The following is a 23183-nucleotide window of genomic DNA, read 5'->3' as shown; positions in this document are numbered from 1 at the left end:
TGGTTTCGAGAGCAGACTGAAGACAGGGACTGTGTTCCTTGATCTCACAACTGCCTATGATAATGTCTGGCACAAAGGCCTCCTACTCAAACTCACAAATGCGCTCCTTGCCTTGGCAACGGCAATAATACAAACTCTGCTGACAAACAGAAGGTTCAGAGTTCACCTTGGTCAGAACACGAGTGCATGGAGAAGGCAGACAAGCGGGCTACCACAAGGCTCAGTCCTAGCTCCAACATTGTTCAACCTAAATGACCTACCCACCACCAAATCCCGGAAATTCATCTATGCAGATGACATCTGTCTGGCATTTCAAGCACCAGACTTCAACCACCTGGAACGGGTGCTCACAGAAGATCTTGTCAAACTAGACCAGTTCTGTAAAACCTAGCGCCTAAAGCCAAGCCCAGCGAAAACTGTATCCAGCGTATTCCATCTCCATAACGCAGAAGCTGCCAGAGAACTAAACATCTACCTGGGTGGACTCAAGCTGAAGCACGCCTCTAACCCAACCTACCTTGAAGTGACCCTTGACCGGACCCTATCTTTTAAGGAACACCTAAAGGGGATGGCAGCCAAAGTTAAATCAAGGAACAACCAGCTCTGCAAACTTGCTGGTGTGAAATGGGGGGCAGCGGCGTCCACACTGCACACCTCGGGACTGGCCCTTGCATACTCTGCAGCTGAATATTGTGCCCCTGTCTGGTCAAGGTCCCCCCCACACTCACTATGTGGACACCCAGCTCAACACAACCATGAGGTCCATAACTGGGACTGTCGGCTCAACACCACTCCCCTGGCTTCCTGTCCTATCAAACATCCCCCCACACACATATCCGGCGAGAAGCAGCCACTCATAAGATGTTTCAAAAGATCAAAGACCGATCTATACAGACATCTACAACCCACCCACTGTTCGACTCCCGTCCAGATGACCAATTTGGAAGAACACCCCACCAACCGACTTCACCATCCAGTTGGCTTGGAAAATGGAATGGGAGTCCAAGAAGGTCCCAAATAAACACTTGGTGCCAGAACCCAACCATCAGGTCCCTGGCACCAACCTCTCAAGAAGACAGTGGTCCACACTCAATCGTTTCAGGACTGGACATGACCCCTGCTTGGCCAGCCTTCACAAATGGGGCACTAGCCCCACCCCACTGTGTGTTTGTGGAGAGGAGCAAACCATGGAACACATCATAGAAGTACTATTGTTAAAGATGTTATGCTGTGTTGTGTGATGTCATGACGCACAGGCGACAGTTGAATACAGACACAGACTTGAGCACCAGCTATACTCCTCGGTCTCACTCTTATCAATACGTACTGTATTTTTCGGACTAAAAGTCGCCCCGGAATATAGGTCGCATTAGCCATAAAATCAAAGTCAAAGTCTGCTTTATTGTCAGTTTCTTCATGTCAAGACACACAAAGAGATCGAAATTGCGCTTCCCACTATCTCACAGTGACAAGACATATCACATATTATATATATCTATATTATATTATATAAGTCCACGGACAACAAAACATTGAAGTAAACAATACAAAAAGTAAAAACATGAAGGCACATACAATGAATAATAAGAGCAATGAATAAATAATAAATAAATAAATAAATAAATAAATAAATAAATAAATAAATAAATAAATAAGAGCAACATGGTTAAAATGGAGCAATTGTGCATACAGCAGACAGTCAGAATATAGCGCAAAAGTACAGGAGGACTAGTGCAAGGCAGCCAACATGGCCCAAAAGGCCAGGACGTCATGCAGCCGAGGGTGGAGGGGGGAGAGAGTTCAGGATCCTAACAGCCTGGAGTATGAAGCTGTTGGTGAGTCTGCTGGTGCGGGAGCGCAGGCTTCTGTACCTCTTCCCAGAGGGCAGTAAATCAAACAAAGTGTGAGCGGGGTGACTTACATTACTCACAATCGTGGTCGCCTTGCGTGTGAGATAGGAGGTGTAAATGTCGTTCAGGGAGGAGAGTGAAGCACCAATAATCCTACCAGCTGTGTTCACTATGCGCTGCAGGGCCTTCATGTTGCAGTCAGTGCAGCTTCCACCCCACACAGTGATACAACTGGAGAGGACGCTTTCAATGGTGCCACGGTAGAATGTGGTCATGATAGCTGGTGGAGCACTTGCTCGCCTGAGTTTCCGCAGGAAGTACAGGCGGCGCTGAACTTTCTTCGCCGGTGATGCAGTGTTGGTGGTCCAGGAGAGGTCTTCACTGATGTGCACCCCCAGGAATCTGGTGCTGCTCACTCTCTCCACCACAGCACCGTCGATGGTCAGTGGCAGGTGTTGGGTGTAACCCTTCCGGAAGTCAACAACAATCTCCTTGGTCTTGCTGACGTTCAGCAGGAGGTTGTCGTCCCTGCACCATGTGGTCAGAAGGTCGACCTCCGACCTGTATTGAGTCTCGTCGCCCTTGGTAATGAGACCCGCCAGAGTCATGTCGTCAGCAAATTTCACTATGCGGTTGTTGCTGTAGGTTGCAGTGCAGTCATGCGTCAGCAGGGTGAAGAGCAGCGGACGGAGAATGGAGCCTTGGGGGGCTCCCGTGCTCAGCGTGATGCTGCTTGAGATATTGTCGCCAACACGTACTACTTGAGGCCTCTGACAGAGGAAGTCTAGTAGCCAGTTGCAGAGGTAGGTACTGAGTCCCAGTTCGTCGAGTTTGCAGATGAGTCGCTGTGATACAATGGTGTTGAATGCAGAACTGAAGTCCACAAACAGCAATCTCACATACGAGTCTCTTTTTTTCCAGGTGGGTGAGGGCTGAGTGGAGGGCAGAGCAGATTGCATCCTCAGAGGACCGTTTGGCTCGGTATGCAAACTGGAAGGGGTCAAGGGTGGGGGGGAGAATGGATCTGATGTGTGTCATGACAAGCCGCTCAAAGCACTTCATGATGATGGGTGTCAGTGCCACGGGGCGGTAGTCATTGAAGCAGGATGGGGCAGTTTTCTTCAGCACAGGTATGATGGTGGCAGCCTTGAAACATGATGGGACGATGGCTTGCTGTAGGGAAATGTTAAAGATGTCCGTGACGACACCCTTAAGCTCCTCAGTGCAGTCCTTCAGCGCTCGACCTGGGATGTTGCCGGGGCCTGCCGCCTTACGGGTGTTGATAGCAGCAAGCGTCCTCCTCACGCTATCGGCAGAGAGGCACAGGGGCTGCTCGTGTGGAGGGGGAGGGGTCTTCAGCGAGTAAGTGCTGTTCTGAGCGTCAAAGCGAGCAAAGAAGCGGTTCAGATCGTTGAGCAGAGAGATGTTGCCCTCACAGCTCTGCGGCGCGGGCTAGTAGTCGGTGATGGCCTGAATGCCTTGCCATAGGCTCCGTGCATTTCTGCTGTCTTTGAAGTGGGAGGTAATCTTGCAAGTGAATGCCTTTAAAATGCACAATAACGTGAAAAAAAAACATACATAAGTCGCTCTGGAGTATAAGTCGCATTTTGGGGGGAATTTATTCGACAAAATCCAACACCAAGAACAGACATGAACGAGCAACAACAGGCCAAACAATAGGTATGCTAACGTGACATAAACACAAACAAAAAGCTGAGAACGGGCCTGACGTAACATTCAGAGTCATTCAAATAACTATTACATAAACAACGCGTTTATTAAACCATCTGTGTCACTCCAATTCATTAAATCCATCGATCATCCTTTATGTCAACAATGCCGGCCGCGTGTGTGCCGCTGATGGCGCTTGCACTTCAAAATATTCCACGGGCCCATATAACGATATATATAAATTATATATCAAATAACTATTATATAAGCAATAATATTATCAAACCATCTGTGTCACTCCAAATCATTAAATCCATCGATCGTCCTTTATGTCAACAGTGTTGTGCGTAAAAGCCATAATAGCTTTTCAAACCTTCTGTGTCACTTCAAATCATTAAATCATTCAAACACTTCGTCCTCCATGTCACTTACAAACAAAGCCGCTAATGATGCCGGTAGTATGCGGGGCCCTTCGTCATCTTCGTCATCCCGCGATCGAATCTTTGTCCTGTATGTAAACAACCGCCGCACTGCTGACGTCACTTGAAATTCAAATTGCAGTAATCCCTTGCTACATTGCGGTTCGTTTATCGCGGTTTCACTTTTCATGAACTCGTCAGCTGAGTGGAAGGAGCTTTTTTTTTTAATTGTAAAAATTCGTGAAAAAATTCACATATAAGTCACTCCTCAGTATAAGTCACCCCCCCCCCCCCCACCCAAACTATGAGAAAAAACGCGACTTACAGTCAGAAAAATACGGTATATACACACAAACATGGTGTCAGAAGCGACTGGACCCGACCACAGTTTAGCTGGACAGCGCTGTGCTTCACTGCGAGGCCAGTGAAAGGAGGAGAAGCGGGACAGCAAGCAAGGACGAGCGAAACGGCAGTTAGCAACCAGCTAGGCTAGCGACAGCACCCACCATGGCATCGAATATACCGCCACCGGAGGAGATGAAGATGTGCGGCGACCTCGCAAGCAATTGGGACAATTTCAGAGCGGAATTTGAAGACTATTTACTGGCAACGGGATTATCAGAGAAAGAGTCACCAGTACAAGCAGCAACCCTACAGAGAGTAATGGGTAATGAATGTCGTCACATATACAAGCATAACTTGGGACTCACGGCAGACCAAGGGAAGGATGTAAAAGTTATTCTTGATGCTTTGGAGGAGTACTTCAAACCAGCTAGAAACGTCATATTCGAGAGATTTGTTTTTGGAAACTGCAAGCAAGAGGAATGGGAGCCGATTGATGCGTTCGTAACAAAACTGAGGAAGAAAGATGCTTCATGTGACTACGGACAACTCAAAGAGGACTGGATCGGAGACTGACTGGTGCTGGGTGTGAGTGATGAAAATGTGCGCCGCCGGCTGCTCAGACAAAAAGATCTCACACTAGCATATCGGCCATAGATATATGCAGAACGGCAGAGATGACAGACACGAGGATACAAGCAATCACGCAGGACAGGACTCCAGAGACAGTGCATACAATAGATGGCCCGCGACCACGTCCCCTGCCCAGGCAGGAGCGTCCGGACAGAATTCGAAATCAGACCCCGAACACATATGACAGCGCTACGTGCAGATTCTGCGGCAACACGCACAGGCGTGGGCGTGATTTTTGCCCAGCGTTTGGAAAAAACTGTAGGAGCTGTGGGACTGCAAATCATTTTGCCAAAGTTTGCATGAAGAGGGGCCAAGCCACAAGACAGATCCGACTCGATGGTGGACGCAGAAAAGATGCATTTCTCAGCGTTCAACGTGAGGTTGTGGCGGGAGAGAACATCGAGCACCTTGGAAAGGCGGTCGCCGTGTAAGGCTGACGTCACTCCATGAACCACATTATCATCCAGGTACACAACCACGCCTGGAATGCCAGCGAAGATAGTGGCTATGATCTTCTGGAAACAGGTGGGGGTGGAGCTAAGTCCGAAAGGCATGCGCGTGTACCTGAAGACCCATATGGGCGTAAAAAAAGCGGGGAAGTTGCAACTCTCTGGGTGCAGGGGAACCTGCAGGTAGCCCTGGCGGAGACCAAGCTTTGAGAAGACCGCTGAGCTGTGAAACTTGGCTGAGAGCCCCTCTGTTGTGGGCAGCGCGTACTTATCCGGAATCACCGCTTTGTTCACCTGCCTGAGATTGATGCAGAGACATAGGCCACCTGTCTTCTTCTGCGCCACCATAAGGTTGGAGATCCACAGCGATGCGCACACCTGCTCAATGATGCCTCCGTCAAGGACAGGAGTGCCCAATACGTCGATCGTGATCGACCCCTACACCCCACAGTCGACCCCACCCCTACAGTCGGAAAACTCAAAATTACACCAAAAAGTAATACAAGTACGTGAGCACATTGCAAGGCGTACGTGGAAGCATACAATAAAATATAAACCTGACTTTTTCTGTGTCTTCTCGGATGTATTTTTAGCAAGTGTAGGAATTTAGAACAGGTTCCCCCCTCCCCAAGCAAAGTTAAGAGGCCAAAAATAAATTGGTATTTATTTTTTGTTATAAAAGTTAGAAAAAGCAAAAACAAAACTGTTATTTTGGTTTTCTGTGTGTTTTACACAAGGTAATAGAGCAAAAAGTGTGACTTTTGGGATTGTCCGGCATGCATTATTTACTTTTACATTGATTTCTATGGGAAATGTTGCTTCTACTTACAAATGTTTCTACTTACAAACCCGATCACAAAACCAATTAAATTTGTAAGTAGAGGTATCACTGTATGTGGTGAAAATCAATAAAAATAATTCAAATTCAATTACAATGACACGTTAACAATATGAATAATTTATGATGACAAAAGTCTGAGTAAACAATCTCAATTACAAAAATGAACGGCATCTATAATCCATCACACGAATGCTTCATTATAACATTTTGACCGCCTGGCTCCATATTAGGCGATATAGTTTCCGAAACGAGCTAGCAAAACATCAACACATACGTGCAAGCCTTACAATTTTAAATACACACACTTTGTTGGATTTTTGTCCACAATTTAGGGAGCGCGTTATCTGCGCCTCACAGCAAAAGCCATTGCCAATCACCTGTTATCCAATTTACTCACTGCGTGCTTGTTTGATTTCTTCAGATTTAGGAAAATGCTAAGACACTGAAGCAGAAATTAGATTTACACAGGTTGGTTGAGTTCAATCACAATTCTTGTTCAAAAAACTCTGTTTTCAGGAAAGTACAATACAGCGCTGGGCCCTTCAAGAGCGGAAAGTCTCCATTCAGAAAGGCAACGTTCAAGGTTCTTTGGTTAGCTTTGATGGGTGATGAGTCTTTGGGGTGGGGCAAGTTCGCCATGGGAGTGGGTGCTGGTTATGGGCGATTCGATGTGTGTGGGGGCTGTTGTCTTCCATCCCGTCTTTCGGCCTTGGCGATCATCTTTGGCCGAGTCCTTGGCTGGCTCCCTCTGGCACCTGCTGGTTTTATCTCCACGTGACCTTCCTGTGAACATTCTTCTCCAATCTTGGACATACACTGTCGTACCTCATTCTTTCAATTTTGTCATTTTGTACGAAATTATGTTAGCTTTTGGCTGTGACATCATTAATCTATTGCTGTTCTTTTGATACATCATGTCTTTGCTTATTCTTAGTTTAATCATGCTTCCAACCGTATCTTTTCTTTGTTAGGCAAACTATTTCCCTCTGTGCAGAGTGTTCAGTAGTAATCAAAAACTGGCGTCTAGCATTAGTCAAAACACAAGATACAATCAAGTACTGAACGGTCAAGACGACTCTGGCCGTGTCCATGATTCAGAGAAAAAACATCAGGCATGCATTACACAGTTCCTTAAGGGTCATTAAGCTATTTAGGCAATATATCAAAAGTCATTTGTTATTTCAAAGTGCTCAGAAATATATCAGATCATAAAGTTATAAAAACCTTTCTCATCACCACTTATATAAAAATGTCTAGTTATGTCTTCTTTAATGATTTGGTGTGTAGGTATAATTATATGCTTAAAATGTTTCTTTTATTTATTTAATATGTGAATATACTTGTCTGCTTATGTACTTTATTCAATGAGGTTTGAGCATATCTGTTTTTGTAGCTAGGCAGGATTTTTTCTATTTCGACTCCATTCCTTCACTAGCAATTTGTATTACCATTCATCTTTTTGAACGATTTGAAGTTTTTACTAGTCTCTGACTTCAAAATTAGTTATTCATCAGGTTTTTGTGTAAACTATACTGTATGTAGTGGGACAGGTAGTTGGAAGGTAACACCTGTCAACACCTGTCAACAGGAGAAGTAAGACGCCTCCTTCCCTCCACTAGTCTGCGGGAGGCCCTTGGGCAAGGCCGAGTACCCGCTTAGCCTCCCCATCTGGGTTACGTAAAGTCATGGCAGGCAGGCGACGGATGAAGTGGGGGAGCAGCTGGGGGAGCGCCAGAACTGGTCTCGCATTTCTTTGTGCCGGGCAGAAGATACTAATGTAGGTACAATGGCTGGGACTCCTGTCCAGTATGGTCACTGCTCTGGTAGAAAGCAATGGCAAACTACTACCAGTAAACGATGCCATGGAAGCTTGAACCATGAATGCAAATAACGCGAAGAACGATATGGGACTCAGTGGTGAGACCCCCAAGCGAGATGAGTCTCTCCTGTGTATTGGGGAAGAGCCTGACACCGGGAGGAGTACCACCCAAGCTGATGAAGGAAGAACGCCTGATTGTGCTAGAATGAGAAACAACCGGAATAAATGGCTTAAACGGAGACACAAACTGGGAACATGGAACGTAAGAAGTATGCCAGCTGGTAAACTGAACACCATCACAAAGGAAGCAGTTAGAATCGGAGTAGACATCCTAGGGCTGGTCGAGCATCGCTGGCCAGGAAGCGGACATTTTACAACAGATTGCGGTGGTCGCATGGTATATTCAGGCAGGGAAAAGGCAGGCCAGGGAGGAGTGGCAATATATTTGTCAAGAGCAGCAGCTCAAGGTCTCATAGGCTACAAACCAGTTAACGACAGAATTATAACAGTTAGATTGAAGGGCCAGGCAAAAGATATTACATTGATACAAGTATATGCACCAACGTCTGAAGCAACAGATGAAGAATTCGAAGAATTCTACGAGAATTTACAAAAAGAAGTAGACAACAAAGAACGGCAGGACATCTTAATCATTTCAGGAGATTTACATGCCAAAGTCGGAAGCAAAAAAAAACAGTGAGGAAGATGGACTGATCGGAATGTCAGGGCTAGGAGAAAGAAATGAGAGAGGCTCTAGACTTGTTGAATTTGCACTCTCAAATCAATTGGCAATTAAAAACACAATGTTTGAGAAACATCCAAGAAGGCTGCATACATGGACATCACCAGATCGAAAAACAAAAAATCAAATTGACTACATCATGGTTGAAAAGCGATGGTCATCTATAATACAAGATGTCACGACAAAACCAAGTGCTGACTGTGACACAGACCATGAACTTCTCATAGGAACAATGAAACTGAAATTAAAGTGTAAGAAGACAACAACAAGACCTGTCCGTTACGATGTACGAGACACAGATCAGAACTTCACCATAGATACAAGAAACCATTTCCAAGCACTGCTGATTGACATTGAAGAAAAAGAACCGGACGACATTGAAAATGAGGCAAAAAACATATTAATGGAAACAGCTAAAAAACATCTAAAGAAAAAACAAGGCAAAAAACAACCTTGGATGACAGAAGAGACACTAAACAAGATCGACGAAAGAAAAGAAGCAAAGAAATCCTATGGACTACAGAGCAAACAGTACAAAGCAATAGCAAAAGTTGTGAAGCAAATGTGCAAGGAGGATAAGAAGACATACCTGGTTAAAAAGTGCCAGAAAATTGAGGACCATATGAGAAAAAACAAAAGCAGAGAAATGTATGAAGAAATAAAGAGTCTCACAAAAAATTTTCAACCCGGTCTTGGGGTAATTAAGGATGAAAACCGAGAATCAGGCAATTGTGGACAGATGGAGGAGGTACTATGAGGGGATGTACGCACAAAATGATGCAGAAGAAGTATTGGACCAGATAGAACCAGAAACAGAACCACAATTACCACCACTCAGATCAGAAATCGAATAGGCTATCAAATCCCTTAAAGAAGGAAAAAGTCCTGGATGCGACAACATACAAGCAGAAATGTTGAAAGCAAGTGGAGAAGAAGGAGTAGAGGTATACCATAAATTGTGCACAAAGATATGGCAAAAAAAAACTGTGGCCGACTGACTGGAAAAGGGCAATTTTCATAACTTTACCAAAAAAGGGAGACTTACAATTGAACAATATCGCTTATCAGCCATGCAAGTAAAATACTACTCAAAGTTATCATGAAAAGACTGGAAAGTAAACTGGAAGAGGAAGTTAGCAAAACACAAGCAGGATTTAGAAAAAACAGAGGAACGAGAGACCACATTTTCAATCTACGAATGATGATTCAGAAACATCGGGAAGTGAATGTAAATCTTCATACATGCTTCATAGACTACTCAAAAGCCTTTGACTGTGTCAATCCTAAAAAGCTTCCAGCCACATCTGATTAACTTGATTAAATCACTCTACAAGGGCCAACAATCAGCTGTACAACTCGAATGTAGAACAACAGAATGGTTCCCAGTAAAAAAGGGAGTGAGACAAGGGTGCATACTTTCACCACACCTATCTTTACACTGAAGGAATCATGAGGGAAGTGGAACACGACCATAGGAGATGTGAATACAACGAAGCAAGAATGCAGGGGCTGACCATCAGAGACCTAAGGTATGCCGACGACACTGCACTGCTGGCCACTACTCCAAGAGGGCTGGAAAATCTCATCAGGGCGGTCAAACAACACAGCGAAGAGAAAGACCTATATCTGAATGTGAAGAAAACGAAAATTATGGACACGGACAAGTGTGAAGAGAAGGCGGTAATAACGATTGATGATGAAGAAATAGAAAGGGTCAGTCATTTTGAGTATCTTGGAGCCAGAATAGAAGCAAAGGGAAAAACTACCCCAGAAATACGGAGAATACTGGCAATGGCATTTGCCAAAGTGAAAAAGATGGAGAAGCTCTGGAAAGGACAGTGTATAGACACAAAAATGAGAATTCTAAAAAGTACAATATTTCCAATTGCAACTTACGGTTGTGAGGCGTGGACCATCAAAAGTACTGACAGCAAAAAGATCACCGCCTTCGAAATGAAATGCTACAGCAGGATTCTGCGGATATCGTGGATTGATAGGATCTCAAATGGCGAGGTGTTGACACGAATGGGAGTTGCATCACCAGTACTGCTGCAGACTGTGAAAAAATTGAAACTGCAATATTTTGGGCATATCAAACGCCATGAGTCACTTGAAAAACACATTCTGGAAACAAAGATGGAGAGTAAAAGAGGAAGAGGAAGACCAACAAGAAAATGGGAGCAAGACATACAGGACTGGTTGGGGACGACAACAACAGAAGCTGGCAGAATAGCAGAAGACAGAGTGCTGTTTCGCAGGAAGGTTCAAGAGGCAACGTCCTACAGCGGGACAAGCTGAAGAAGAGAGAGATACTGTATGTATATAGAAGACGTTGACAGTCATAATGGCCCTCCTAGGGAAACTATGACTACAATGCGGCCCGAGAAAAAAATGAGTTTGACACCCCTCTTTAGCCTGCTATGACTGCACTGATTGGGGAGTTTTTGAAGCTGCAACTTCAGACCTGCATGAACTCACTGACACTGTCACATCATATATGAGTTTTTGTGAGGATCTGTGTGTGCAGACTAAGACCTTCTGCACGTACAACAACGACAAACCTTGGTTTACACCGAACCTCAGGAGGCTGTGCAAAGTCAAGGAGGAGTACTACAGGAGCGGCGACCGGGACCTGTTCAAGCAGACCAGAAACACACTGAACCAAGAGGTCAGGAAAGCCAGGAGGTGTTACGGGGAGAGCCTGGAGAGACACCTCTCTGCCAATCCTGATCCCTCAACAGTGTGGAAAGGTCTGCGGAGCATCATGGGCCTCAAGAAACAAACCCTCCGTCCTGTGGAGAGCCCAAGGCTTGCAAACCAGCTAAACAGGTTTCATTGCAGGTTTGAGGTCCTCCCACACAACAGGACCTCCTGCGGCACAATCAACATACTCACCTCCCCCGACAACCGCTCTGTCCACACCTCCATCACCGTTGTCACCTACTCTCTCTCTTGCAGAAGCCGCGCCCACATTCCAGATCTGCGCGGAGGAAGTTCGCCAGATGTTCCGGAGACAATTTGAATGACTATAGACCTGTCGCTCTGACATCTGTGGTCATGAAATCTTTCGAGAGGTGAGTGTTGAACCACCTGAAGGATGTCACGGGCCCCCTGCTTAACCCCCTCCAGTCGGTGGATGATGTGGTCAACATGAGACTGTACTATATCCTGCACCGCCTGGACACCCCAAGAACGTACGCCAGGATCCTGTCTGTGTACTTCAGCTCGGCGTTCAACACCATCACTCCTGACATCCTCCAACAGAAGCTCATCCAGCTCACGGTGCTTGCCTCCACCTGTCAGTGGATCACCAGCTTTCTGACCAACAAGAGACAGCGTGTGAGGCTGGGGACCATCATATCTGACACCCGGACCACCAATACTGGTGCCCATCAGGGATGCATCCTTTCCCCACTGCTCTTCTCTCTACACCAACAATTTCTCCTCAGGTGACTCTCCTGTGAAGCTCCTGGAGTATGCAGACGACACCACTCTCATCAGACTGATCCGGGACGGTGACGAGACTGCGTACAGACAGGAGGTCGAGCGGCTGGTCCACTGGTGCAGCCAAAACTACCTGGAGCTGAACCTGCTCAAGACCGTGGAGATGACAGTGGACTTCAGGCGAGACCCTTCACCACTTTCACCCTTCACTATCCGCAGTAATAATATTCCCTCCACAGACACCTTCAAGCTCCTGGGAACCACAATCTCTCGGGACCTGAAATGGACCGGCCACATAGACTCTGTCCGGAAGAAGGCCCAGCAAAGGCTGTACTTCCTGAGACAGCTCAAGAAGTTCAACCTGCCGTGGGAGCTGCTGAAGACCTTCTACACTGCCATCATCCAGTCTGTCCTCTGCACCTCCATCGCTGTCTGGTTTGGATCAGCCTCCAAACAAGACAAGCACAGACTGCAACGGACAATCAGGACTGCAGAAAAGATAATTGGAATCAACATTATCTTGTGTCTACTCTGGAGCGTGCTTATGGATTTTTACGGCCTTCGGTCTCCAGGGGGCGCTCTAGCAGGAAGCAAGAGCGAGACGAAGAAGAGATAATGCGCCGAAGAAGACGCGATCGTCTCGCGCATCACGCACACACCCGCATTCACTCAAAGACAGGAAGCTTTTATACACAAACCGTCATTATGGGGGACAAACCGCCGCTTTTAAGCTATATGTGTCGCTCGCTAGTTTAATGTAATTTAGCGCTTCGTGCATGAATAAGATTAGCATGAACAGACCCTCTTCACGCTCGAAGAAATGCATAAAACCGACGAGAGACTGAGAAAGTGTGAGGCGAAGGATATCTAACGCTATTCCAATCGGACACTAAGGAGGAAGACTTCGATGGTTTCAGTGCACAGGAGGAAGATGAAGACGGCTCTTTTTTTTACTTTTACCGGTATGTTTTTTTTTAACCAGCCCTGTTAGTGCTGTGCTACCGTGTTGCTGCTGTGTTACCGCCACGTCTCAGTGACTTTGCTGTGTTACTTCCGTGTTGCTGCGGTATTACTGCCGCGTCACAGGCAGTGTTTGGAAAGAAATGTTAAGGTATGTTATTAAAGCTTTAAAAAAACTTTGTGTCCAGTCTTTCTTTGCTAATAACTCGCGTGCACACTTCCGCGTTGCTGCGGTACGACTGCTGCGTCACAGGCAATGTTTAGAAAGACATGTTCAAGTATGTTATTAAAACGTTAAAAAGGCTTTCTATGTACTGTCTTTCTTTGTAAAAAACTCGTGTGCACGTGCGGCTTATGTAAGAAAAAAACTGAAATATTCCTGAATTTTAGCTGGTGCGGCTTATAGTCCGGCAATTACGGTGCTCCCCTCCGGACGGCATTATAGAGCTCTTTATGCCAAAACCAGCAGACACAGAGACAGCTTCTTCCCCCAGGCTGTCGCTCTGATGAACTCACACCACTCTTAAGAGTCTCAGAGTCATTGCTGTGCAATAACATCCTGCTCTCCACACACCATTTTTTTAATTGTCTACACTATTTGTACTGTGTCCTCTCTGCATCCATTGCAGCCTGGTCATGCTGGAAGAGAGATCCTCCCATCTGTGGTCTCTTCTCAAGGTTTCTCATTTACCCTAGTTGGAATTTTGAGTTTTCCTTGCCCTCCTGGGAGTTTAAGATCAGGGGATGTTTGAGAATATTTGTCATTTTTCACACGTCCTGAGTGTTTTTAGTCACCTAAATGTTGAACAGAGGCTGTGATGTACCGAAGTCAAATTTCTTGTTTGGCACACTCAAACATGGCAAATACAAATTCTTGAATCTCTTCATACTATAAAGAGTAGTAATCCTGGATGTGGGCTTGGACCTTCTTCTGCAACCCAGCAGAGGCGGCTCCACGGCCGTGTCTCAATCTTTCTGGCATCCCTGAAATACTTCAATTGAGAGTAAATGCAGGCTTCGGGTATTTACTTATAGCATAGTGAGCGTTCAAGACAAAAGAACCGAATGAAAGACGCCCCCAAACTTAACACAACACTTTTGGACTGAGCAATACTATACATATGAGGAAAAATATGGAATTTGCCAGCCTATGAGGTTTCATACTGACACCAGTAATGTGATTCAAAAGAGGGGCATTGCCGATGTTTAGTTTCCAAAGCTATGCGATGGTTGTCTTTGCCATTCACATGGCGAGGACAAATTGCATAATATTTGCAGAATGCGGAAGTAGACAGGGCACTGTCATTGATAGAACTTTTTCACTAGACTCACGCACACACGCGAACTTCAGAAAGCATCAGCCAAAACGTTGAAAAAAATCCTCAGGGCCACTGGGTCAAAACAAGTTGGCTGCATTAGACATAGGAGCAATGACATCACTTCCGTAAGTTCGAGGGCGTAGACACAGAAGCTTGTCTACAGCGTGAAAACCAACAAGTGTTGATGTTTCTTTTGTTTCTGTCAGACAGGAAGTCACAGTCCAGCATCATTGTATGTGGGCGTGGACGCTTTCAGGATGCTCTGAGCATTCTCCTCCAGCAGGGGGCGCCACTGGACTTCTCCAGTCAGAAGCAAGTCTTCGCCGTCCAGAGAGTCAATGAACTGCATCTGAAAAACAAGCACGCTCACTGGGTTAGCCTCAGTGCCGTATGTCAAGCTGACACAGCGAGGGTGAGGGAGATTACGGTTTAAGGCAAATTGAACGGATGCAAGACTCGCCAAGCTGCACGCTTCAACGTCAACACACTTAATTATGACCTACAAGCACCTTTGTATGAAATGCGCTTCAGAAATAATATTGCCCTGTTCCGGAATGGCCAATGGCCTTGCCCACTGCCAGTCTTGAAACACGGTTGTGCATCTGCTTCATTAAAAACAACAACAACAAAAAAATCTTTAAGAAGGAAAATAATTCTGTCACCACTGTGAAGTTTGATTCACAGACGATGAATGGCATTGAGTGCCATTTGCATCACTATTTAGAAAAATCTGAGAACACTGCTTGCGTAAGCATCGGCAAGATGGCTGAGAGTTGGATGAAAACGTCTGCAAGTTGACTGAAACAAGCCTGTGAAATGACACAACGGCTAAATGACACACCTGCTTGCGCACGTACTCTACCATGAGCTCCAGCTGGGCAGAGTCCTCACACTGACAGTTGAACAGATTTCTCCACAGAGCGGCGGCAAGGACGTGGTCGTCGGACAGGATGCCCTGCGCACACGTACCAACGTGAATACCCAAGCGCACGCACAGCCAGCAAGCTACCCTGCGTGTCCAACCAACCTCGTCGTATCCAAACAAAGCAGCATAGAAGGTCTCAGTCATGGCTTTGAGGGCTTCCTTACGATGAATGGCGTCAATCTGCCATACAAACATCAGCATCACTTTGCTATATATTTTATATTAATCTGTCAAAAAAATAGTTTAAAAGCTTGTTTGGGATGAGAACAAAAAACCCCGCAGGGGGAACAAACAGCAATGAGTAGAACTTGTCATTTGCCCTTTATGCAAAGGGCATATGGTCTAACTGCATAGCCTGTCAACATAGGCAGCCGTGTGATTACACAATCCTCAGAGGAGGCTAGACAGGACGTTGGCTCCTCCGAGCGAATCGACTTCAGTTTTAAAATAACTATAAAGTCCAGTCAGACGGGAGCCAGGCAGGCTCTCACGAGCTTCTCGTTGTCTTTACTACAACCCCACATAATCACCTTGGCCTTCATTCCTCTTCATACATGCTTCATCGTTATGTGCAAAGTCGCTTCCGGACTTCCGGGTTGTTCTGACAAATCGTCGCTCTTCGGACACAAAGTATGGCAGCGGACCAAGAGGTATGTACGGCTTCGTGCACCAACTGCACCCTTCTCTTAGAGAGGTTGTCTCTGCTAGAGGGACGTGTCCGCCAGTTAGAGCAGAATAGTGCGATAACAGTAGTTGCGGCGGACACAGACGCGGGCTGTAGTCAGCCCGCTAGCCCGGTTAGCATTAGCCCCAAGCGGCTTGCTAATTGCGATGAGCCAGGTAAGACGCGTAGCCGTCCAAAGTCATCTCGGTCTACTGGCCCTCGCACTTTGGTCATAGGCGACTCCATTACCCGAAACATTACGCTTAAAAATCCAGCCACGGTAATGTGTATTCCTGGGGGCAGAGCACCCGACATAGAAGCTAATCTTAGGGAGCTGACTCGCAATAAGCCTAGTCAACAGCGTAGTTCCACCAACACTAGCTACTCGGACATAGTGATACACGTCGGCTCCAATGATGTTAGGATGAGACAATCAGAGATCACAAAGAAAAACATAGTGAGGACTTGTGATCTTGCCAGAAAGATGAGTCGGCATCGAGTATTTGTCTCTGGCCCCCTGCCTGGGAGAGGCACTGATGAGAGGTTTAGTAGATTAGTCTCCCTTAATCGATGGATGGCTGGGTTCTGTAAAAAGCAGGAACTGTATTTTATAGATAACTGGTCATCCTTCTGGGGCCGCCCCGGCCTGCTGAGGAAGGACGGCTTTCACCCTAACCGTGAAGGCGCCTTCACTCTTTCTAGGAATGTAGATTACTGTTTGAGCCACTCATGACAGGTCACTCTAGAGGAGGCCAGGGCACAGGTGATTAGACCACCTGTGAGGATGGGTTTGGAGTCTGTTAAGTTAAAGTTAACTAGCGCTAGGCTAGACTTTCAGCATACACATAGCTCCTCGTGTAGACTAGAGCGCGACAGTTTAAATAGTGCTGCAGTACACATAAACACACTTTCTACTGGGGTAGTAGACAAATCCAATCACTCCGTCCCAACCGGTCTTGCTGATGAAACGGTGCCTGTTTTAGATAACTTCACATGTGTAACAAATATTCATCATCAAATTCCCACGGTCGTTTCATCCCACCGCCCTAATAAACTTCTGAGAGGTGATATTAGGCCTAGAGAACACAATTTTACTCGCATCCCGTTTAAAAATCTTTCGATAGATACACACCCTGATCAACCGATTACACTTAAATTCGGTTTTATGAATATTAGATCACTTCATACGAAAGCAGTTCTCGTCAATGACCTTATCACGGAACATAATCTAAACGTTTTTGGTCTTTGCGAGACCTGGTTAAAACCTAATGAACTGCTGCCACTTAACGAGGCCTCGCCTCCAAATTTTGTGAGCTCGCATGTGGCACGTCCTCGAAAAAAGGGTGGGGGTGTCGCCCTCATCTCAAATTCTGAGCTTAGATTTAGGCCTCGCTCAATTCACGTATTTAAAACATTTGAAGTTCTCATTGTGCGATCCACTGTGTGACCGTCATTCTATCTTGTTAATTACCGCCCACCTGGGGCTTACTCTGGCTTCCTGGATGAATTTTCAGAATTTGTGGCTGATCTAGTGACAAATGCAGATAATATAGTTATCATGGGTGATTTCAACATCCACATGAATTCACCGTCAGAACCACTGACTTCGGCAACTTTGATACGTTTGGTTTTACGCAAGCTGTACAGGCAGCAACGCATAAGAATGGAAATACCTTAGATCTGGTATTATCCCGGGGACTAGCAACCTCAAATATAGCAGTACTGCCATACACTACTGTTCTGTCTGATCATTTCTTAATAAAATTTGAAATTTTAGTTCCTTGTCAAAGACAAGAGAGCAATCAGAATTATAGCAGCCGTAATTTTAACTCCATGACTGCAACTGCGCTATTTGAGTTACTGTCGCCGGCAACCGCCATGTTTCCCGCATACAGCGGCTCCATTGATAATCTTACAAATGAATTCAATGCGACATTATTAAAAGCCATCGACTCTGTGGCACCGCTACGTCTTAAAACTCGCCGTAGATGGCCAACTCCGTGGTTCACAGATGAAACACGTACGTTTAAACAATTATGTAGAAAGCATGAGCGCAGATGGCGTTTAACCAAACTTGAGGTTTTCCATTAGGCATGGAAGGACAGCCTCCTGAAATATAAAGATGCGCTTATTTTAGCAAAAACTCGTTATTTTTCGCAAGTCATTAATCTTAATAAAAACAATCCTAAATACCTATTTGATACAGTGGCAAAGCTAACTCTGCGCCAGCCGACCCCCGATAGCTCCTTCCACTCAGCTGACGAGTTTATGAAATTTTTTGCTCAAAAGATTGAGTACATTAGGGACGAGATCAAGAATACCATTCCAATCGCTCGGCCGGTTACTAGCGCTGGGGATCATGCAATAACCCTCTCAAATTTTAAAAGCGTGTCCCTTGAAATGCTTACAAAATTGGTTAGTGCGGCTAAACAAACAACATGTTTACTCGACCCGCTTCCAGCCAAACTACTTAAAGAATTATTTCCAATTTTAGGACCGTCCGTCTTAAATATAATCAATCTGTCTGTTTCCTCTGGGATAGTGCCAACAGCCTTTAAAACCGCTATTATTAAACTGCTACTTAAGCGAGCAAATCTTGACCCGGACTGTCTCAGTAATTATAGGCCAGTTTCAAACCTCCCATTCATAGCAAAACTTCTTGAAAAAGTAGTAGCGCAGCAGCTTATTGATTACATGGTCGCTAATAATCGATATGACTCTTTTCAGTCTGGTTTTAGAGCTAATCATTCCACAGAGACAGCACTTGCTAAAGTGACTAATGATCTCCTCATAGCTATGGATACAAATACGTCGTCTGTATTGTTACTACTCGATCTTAGTGCTGCCTTTGACATTGTAGACTTCGATATTTTATTAGGGCGTCTTAAAAGTTGTGTTGGTATCTCAGGGTCAGCACTAAGCTGGTTCAATTCCTATCTATCAGACAGGATGCACCGAGTGGTCCATGGCAATACGTCCTCTGAGCTCTATAATGTTACGTGTGGTGTCCCACAGGGATCGGTACTCGGACCGATTTTATTTAATATTTATATGATTCCGCTTGGGGACATAATACGTAAATATAATATTAGCTTTCAATGCTACGCGGATGACACCCAATTATATATGCCGTTATCGATGACAGATCCGCGGGACTGTTGTAATCTCCAGACGTGCCTTGCGGAGATCAAGCAATGGATGTCTCTCAACTTCCTTCGTCTTAACCCAGATAAAACTGAGATGTTGATAATTGGTCCTACTCGTTATCAACACTTATTTAAGGAAACCACTATAACTATAGATAACCGTACTATCACTCAGAGTGATACAGTAACTAATCTCGGGGTAATATTTGAGCAAACGCTCTCCTTTCAAAAACACATTAAGAATATAACCAGGATTGCGTTTTTTCACCTTCGTAATATTGCTAAGATTCGTCCTATCCTCTCGACCGGGGATGCGGAAACTCTTATACATGCGTTCGTCACGTCGCGCCTGGACTACTGTAATGTATTATTCTCTGGTCTTCCTAAGTCCAGTATCAAAAGTCTACAGTTAGTGCAAAATGCCGCTGCGAGGCTGCTCTCACGGTCAAGAAAATTTTATCACATTACCCCAATATTAGCCAAATTACATTGGCTCCCGGTCCATTTAAGATGTGACTTCAAGGTTCTTCTACTAACCTATAAATCACTGCATGGCTTAGCGCCTTCATATCTCGTCGACCTAGTCGTTCCTTATGTTCCGTCTCGTAACCTTCGTTCGCAAAACGCTAGTCTTTTAGTTACACCGAGGGCCAAGAAAATGTCTGCAGGGTTTAGAGCATTCTCTATTCGGGCTCCAGAGCTTTGGAATGCCCTACCAATGGATATTAGAACTACTACCTCAGTAGAAACATTTAAGACGCGTTTAAAGACACATTTCTATGAGATGGCCTTTAACTAACTTGTAGTGGCCGATTTGTTTGTTTTGTTCTCTCTGCCCACCCCCTCCCCGGCTGGGGAGGGGTTTAGGTGGCTCAAAAGCTGATAGCGGCTAGCTGGATTCTCGGGGACCAATTCAAGATGAAGAAACTGCAGCTCAACCTCCTTGAAGACACTGCCAGGACAATCGAGGGCACCTCCGACATCATCCATTTTTTTCATTGATTTTCATATTATGTATTACTTGTGCCCTCGCTGCATCCATTACAACCTGGTGATCCTGAAAGGGGGATCCTTCCATCTGTGGTCCCTTCTCAAGGTTTCTCATTTTCCCCATGGCAGGGTTTTTTTTTTGTTTTTCCTTGCCCTTTTGGGAGCTTAAGATCAGGGGATGCTTTGAGAATAATTGTCAATTTTGGCTATGCGAAGCCCTTTGAGACTGTTTGTGATTTAGGGCTATACAAATAAACTTGACTTGACTTGACTTGAAAAGAAAAAAGTTGAACGCCATATCGCAGCATTCTTGTGCCTTGTTCTAATATTATGGGATGTCCTTGATGCCTTCCCATCGACTTTGCACTTGTGCCGACGAAAACAAATTGCAGTGGCCAACTGAGGTATGGGGCTGTGACGCACAAGACCGTTGCAAAACATTCGAGGCAGCGTGGACGACTGTGGCCTTCAACAGCTATCGTCGCTCACTCACCCCCATGATCTTGCTGCGCTGCTCCACGTCCTCCCACATGGAGTGGACCACGTAGCGACACATGTACTTGCCCGCCCGGCCCTCCTGACGCATCCGCACCAGACACATCCTGCCAGGTAGCAAGGATGTGGCCTCTCCGTCAAAGTGAGCACTTCAAGACGTCGCTGTACATCGCTAGCTTGTGACACGCGTGCACAAGCGTATAGATGGCTGCGTTGACATGTCGACTGTTTGTGACACAAGCGGCCTGCCTCACCACACATGCAGCTGCGCCACCAGGAACCAGGAGTTGAGTGTGTCGGGCAGCAAGCACCCTGAGACAAAAGCGTCAGCCTTAGTGCGGCTCACGTCAATGAGCGCAGCGGCGCTTTGTACGCACTGTCCAAGAAATCGTCGTAGTTGACCCTCTCCACGCAGCACGTGTACATGCGCAAGGCCGCGATCTTGATTTTCTGCACACAACACAAAGGACATGACGACATCTCGCCTTGGTCAACCACAGCGGGTACCCCCACACACACACTCACTCACCCATTTGTTGTACTTGAGGGGTCCTGTGAAGCCCATGGCCTCAATCAGCTTGGTGAAGCCGCCCACTTCCTCCCGACTGGGTGCCAGCGTCTCCTTCACGCTGCACGTCTGACACGCGCACACACAAGGCAACTTTTTTTCCACATTGATATCGTTACTGGATTTATTTTTTGCCCAGCCATCCATTTTGGGACTGGGACCTGGCCAGCATGCTCGCACTCACTGTTTCTGATGATTGCCCTATGACAACTGCATTGTTCACTTTTGACTGAATCTCATTTGAACACACACACAGAGCAGACACACAAGCATTGGCTGCCAATCGCAACAAATTGAAGCACGCGAGCCAGTCGGGCAGCACACGGCAGGAACCCGTCACACTATTGTGCTTCCAGAAGCGGATGAAATGCAGTCACCACCTAGCGAGCACCTCTGTTTGCCATCTGAAGTGGCGTCCCAACTTTCCTGCCGCCATTCAACTCATGCATGCTTGTGATGACGATACCTGTGCGCTCAGGTACAGCGGGCGCCGTCGCGTCGTCATCAAGGGGACCACACGAGGCCTGCTGATGGACGCTGCCTGTCGGCAAACCGGAGTAACATGCACATACATAAAGGAGGAGACTTGTGACGCGACTCCAACCTGGCACGACAGCAGCTCGCGTTTGACATTGCTGACGTCATCGACGTGAAGTCAAGTCAAAGGACAATAGCATGCCTGGCGACCCCCACCAATCAGGTAAATCCGTGATTTGAATGCTCTCGCATTGGAGTGAAGCAGCCAAATGCACCCCTTTCTCATCCATCTTTTTGCCACCAACCGAGGATGACATCACGGTACCTAAGCACTCAGGAACCGGTGAGCCGTGATGGCATTGCGATGTTCTTTTCAGTCGCCGGCGAAGAAGCGGCATTCCAATGGTTGCGTTGCGCTGCTTCATTGCGACTCGTCAAATTTCGTCTGGAGCGCAGAAACAAGGACCCGACTTCTCCTTGGAACAGCTCACAAGCTACGAAGTGTTTTGTTCATCTGCAACACTACCTGCTTTTGCCCCAATCACGGCACAAATTAGATTTCTTCCCCTTTATTGCTGTTTATTACTACATTCATAAAATATGACTTAACGTTTGTGCATTATATTGCTTTCGTATTAAATATTCAAAGTAGTTTTCGAATCATGATTTTTGGTTACCTATTGTTTCGAATAGTGGCCAGAATGACTTAACTACAGTAATTGAGGCGAGGCGGGGCGGGGGGCACATTGTTGCCGAGATCAAAGTTTAGTACGCTTTTAAATGAAAACTGTTTGCTGACAAGAGAATAAAGATGAAGTCATTTACGAGAGCTTGAAATTGATTTCTAGCAACAACAAAACGGGTCAGGGATGCCGCATTTTCACAGCGTTTCAGGGGTCGTCACTTTGTGAACCTTTGTCCTAGGAAAACGATATTTGTGTTAGATGAGTCGTCTTGGATATGAGCGGACTGACCTTTGAAATTCGACGCGCATGAACGTCTACATCTTTTATATTGAGCTACATAGTGCCACTGCCTCACTTCAACATCTCTGATTATTTCAATTACACCCGCGTTGACGCCAATTGTGGCAACGACCTGACCCGGATTGCTTTGATGGAAAATCAAGGGAATCGTGGCGATAAAAGTTCCAGCCGCGTGTTACGTGGAAAAGCGAAGCTCAGCTAGGCTAACCTTGTGGCACAGGAGGTCGGTTCCGACGGTTCTGGCGGCAGACTGTAGCGGCCGCCGGGACGCGAGCCACAGGACCCACATGACCCGCAAGAAGCCCCAGTAGAGGCAAACCGAACCTTCGAAGGCTACAAACTGCTCAGCGTCTCTACCGGCCGGCGACGCTTGTAGTCAATGTCAACTTAACCAGTCGAGTGTCCGCTAGCAATTGCGTCCGATCGGCAACAAAAGTCCACAT

The 23183-nt window shown here is 46.1% G+C and overlaps 1 protein-coding gene across 2 annotated transcripts; it reads right to left on the bottom strand.

The window, feature by feature from the left end:
• Positions 1-14179: 14179 nt before the first annotated feature.
• On the bottom strand, positions 14180-23183 carry uqcc1 (ubiquinol-cytochrome c reductase complex assembly factor 1). Of its 2 annotated transcripts, XM_088390781.1 has the most exons (9): positions 22949-23180; positions 21744-21818; positions 21239-21346; positions 21087-21159; positions 20964-21021; positions 20708-20816; positions 15517-15594; positions 15331-15444; positions 14180-14838 (listed from the first exon to the last, which is right to left on the bottom strand). In XM_088390781.1, the coding sequence occupies exons 1-9, from the start codon at positions 23027-23029 to the stop codon at positions 14704-14706; spliced, it is 831 nt and encodes a 276-aa protein (XP_088246907.1). In that variant the 5' UTR covers positions 23030-23180; the 3' UTR covers positions 14180-14703. The 2 variants fall into 2 exon arrangements, with proteins under 2 accessions (XP_088246907.1, XP_088246908.1); XM_088390782.1 differs by lacking the exon at positions 21744-21818 and having other exon boundaries at positions 22949-23183.

Source organism: Syngnathus floridae, chromosome 11, assembly GCF_059516105.1.
Source record: "Syngnathus floridae isolate MCC-2025c chromosome 11, RoL_Sflo_1.0, whole genome shotgun sequence".
Taxonomy (NCBI): Eukaryota; Metazoa; Chordata; class Actinopteri; order Syngnathiformes; family Syngnathidae; genus Syngnathus; species Syngnathus floridae.
Note: the sequence above shows the minus strand (reverse complement) of the source record. Positions and strands in the feature narration are given on the sequence as shown.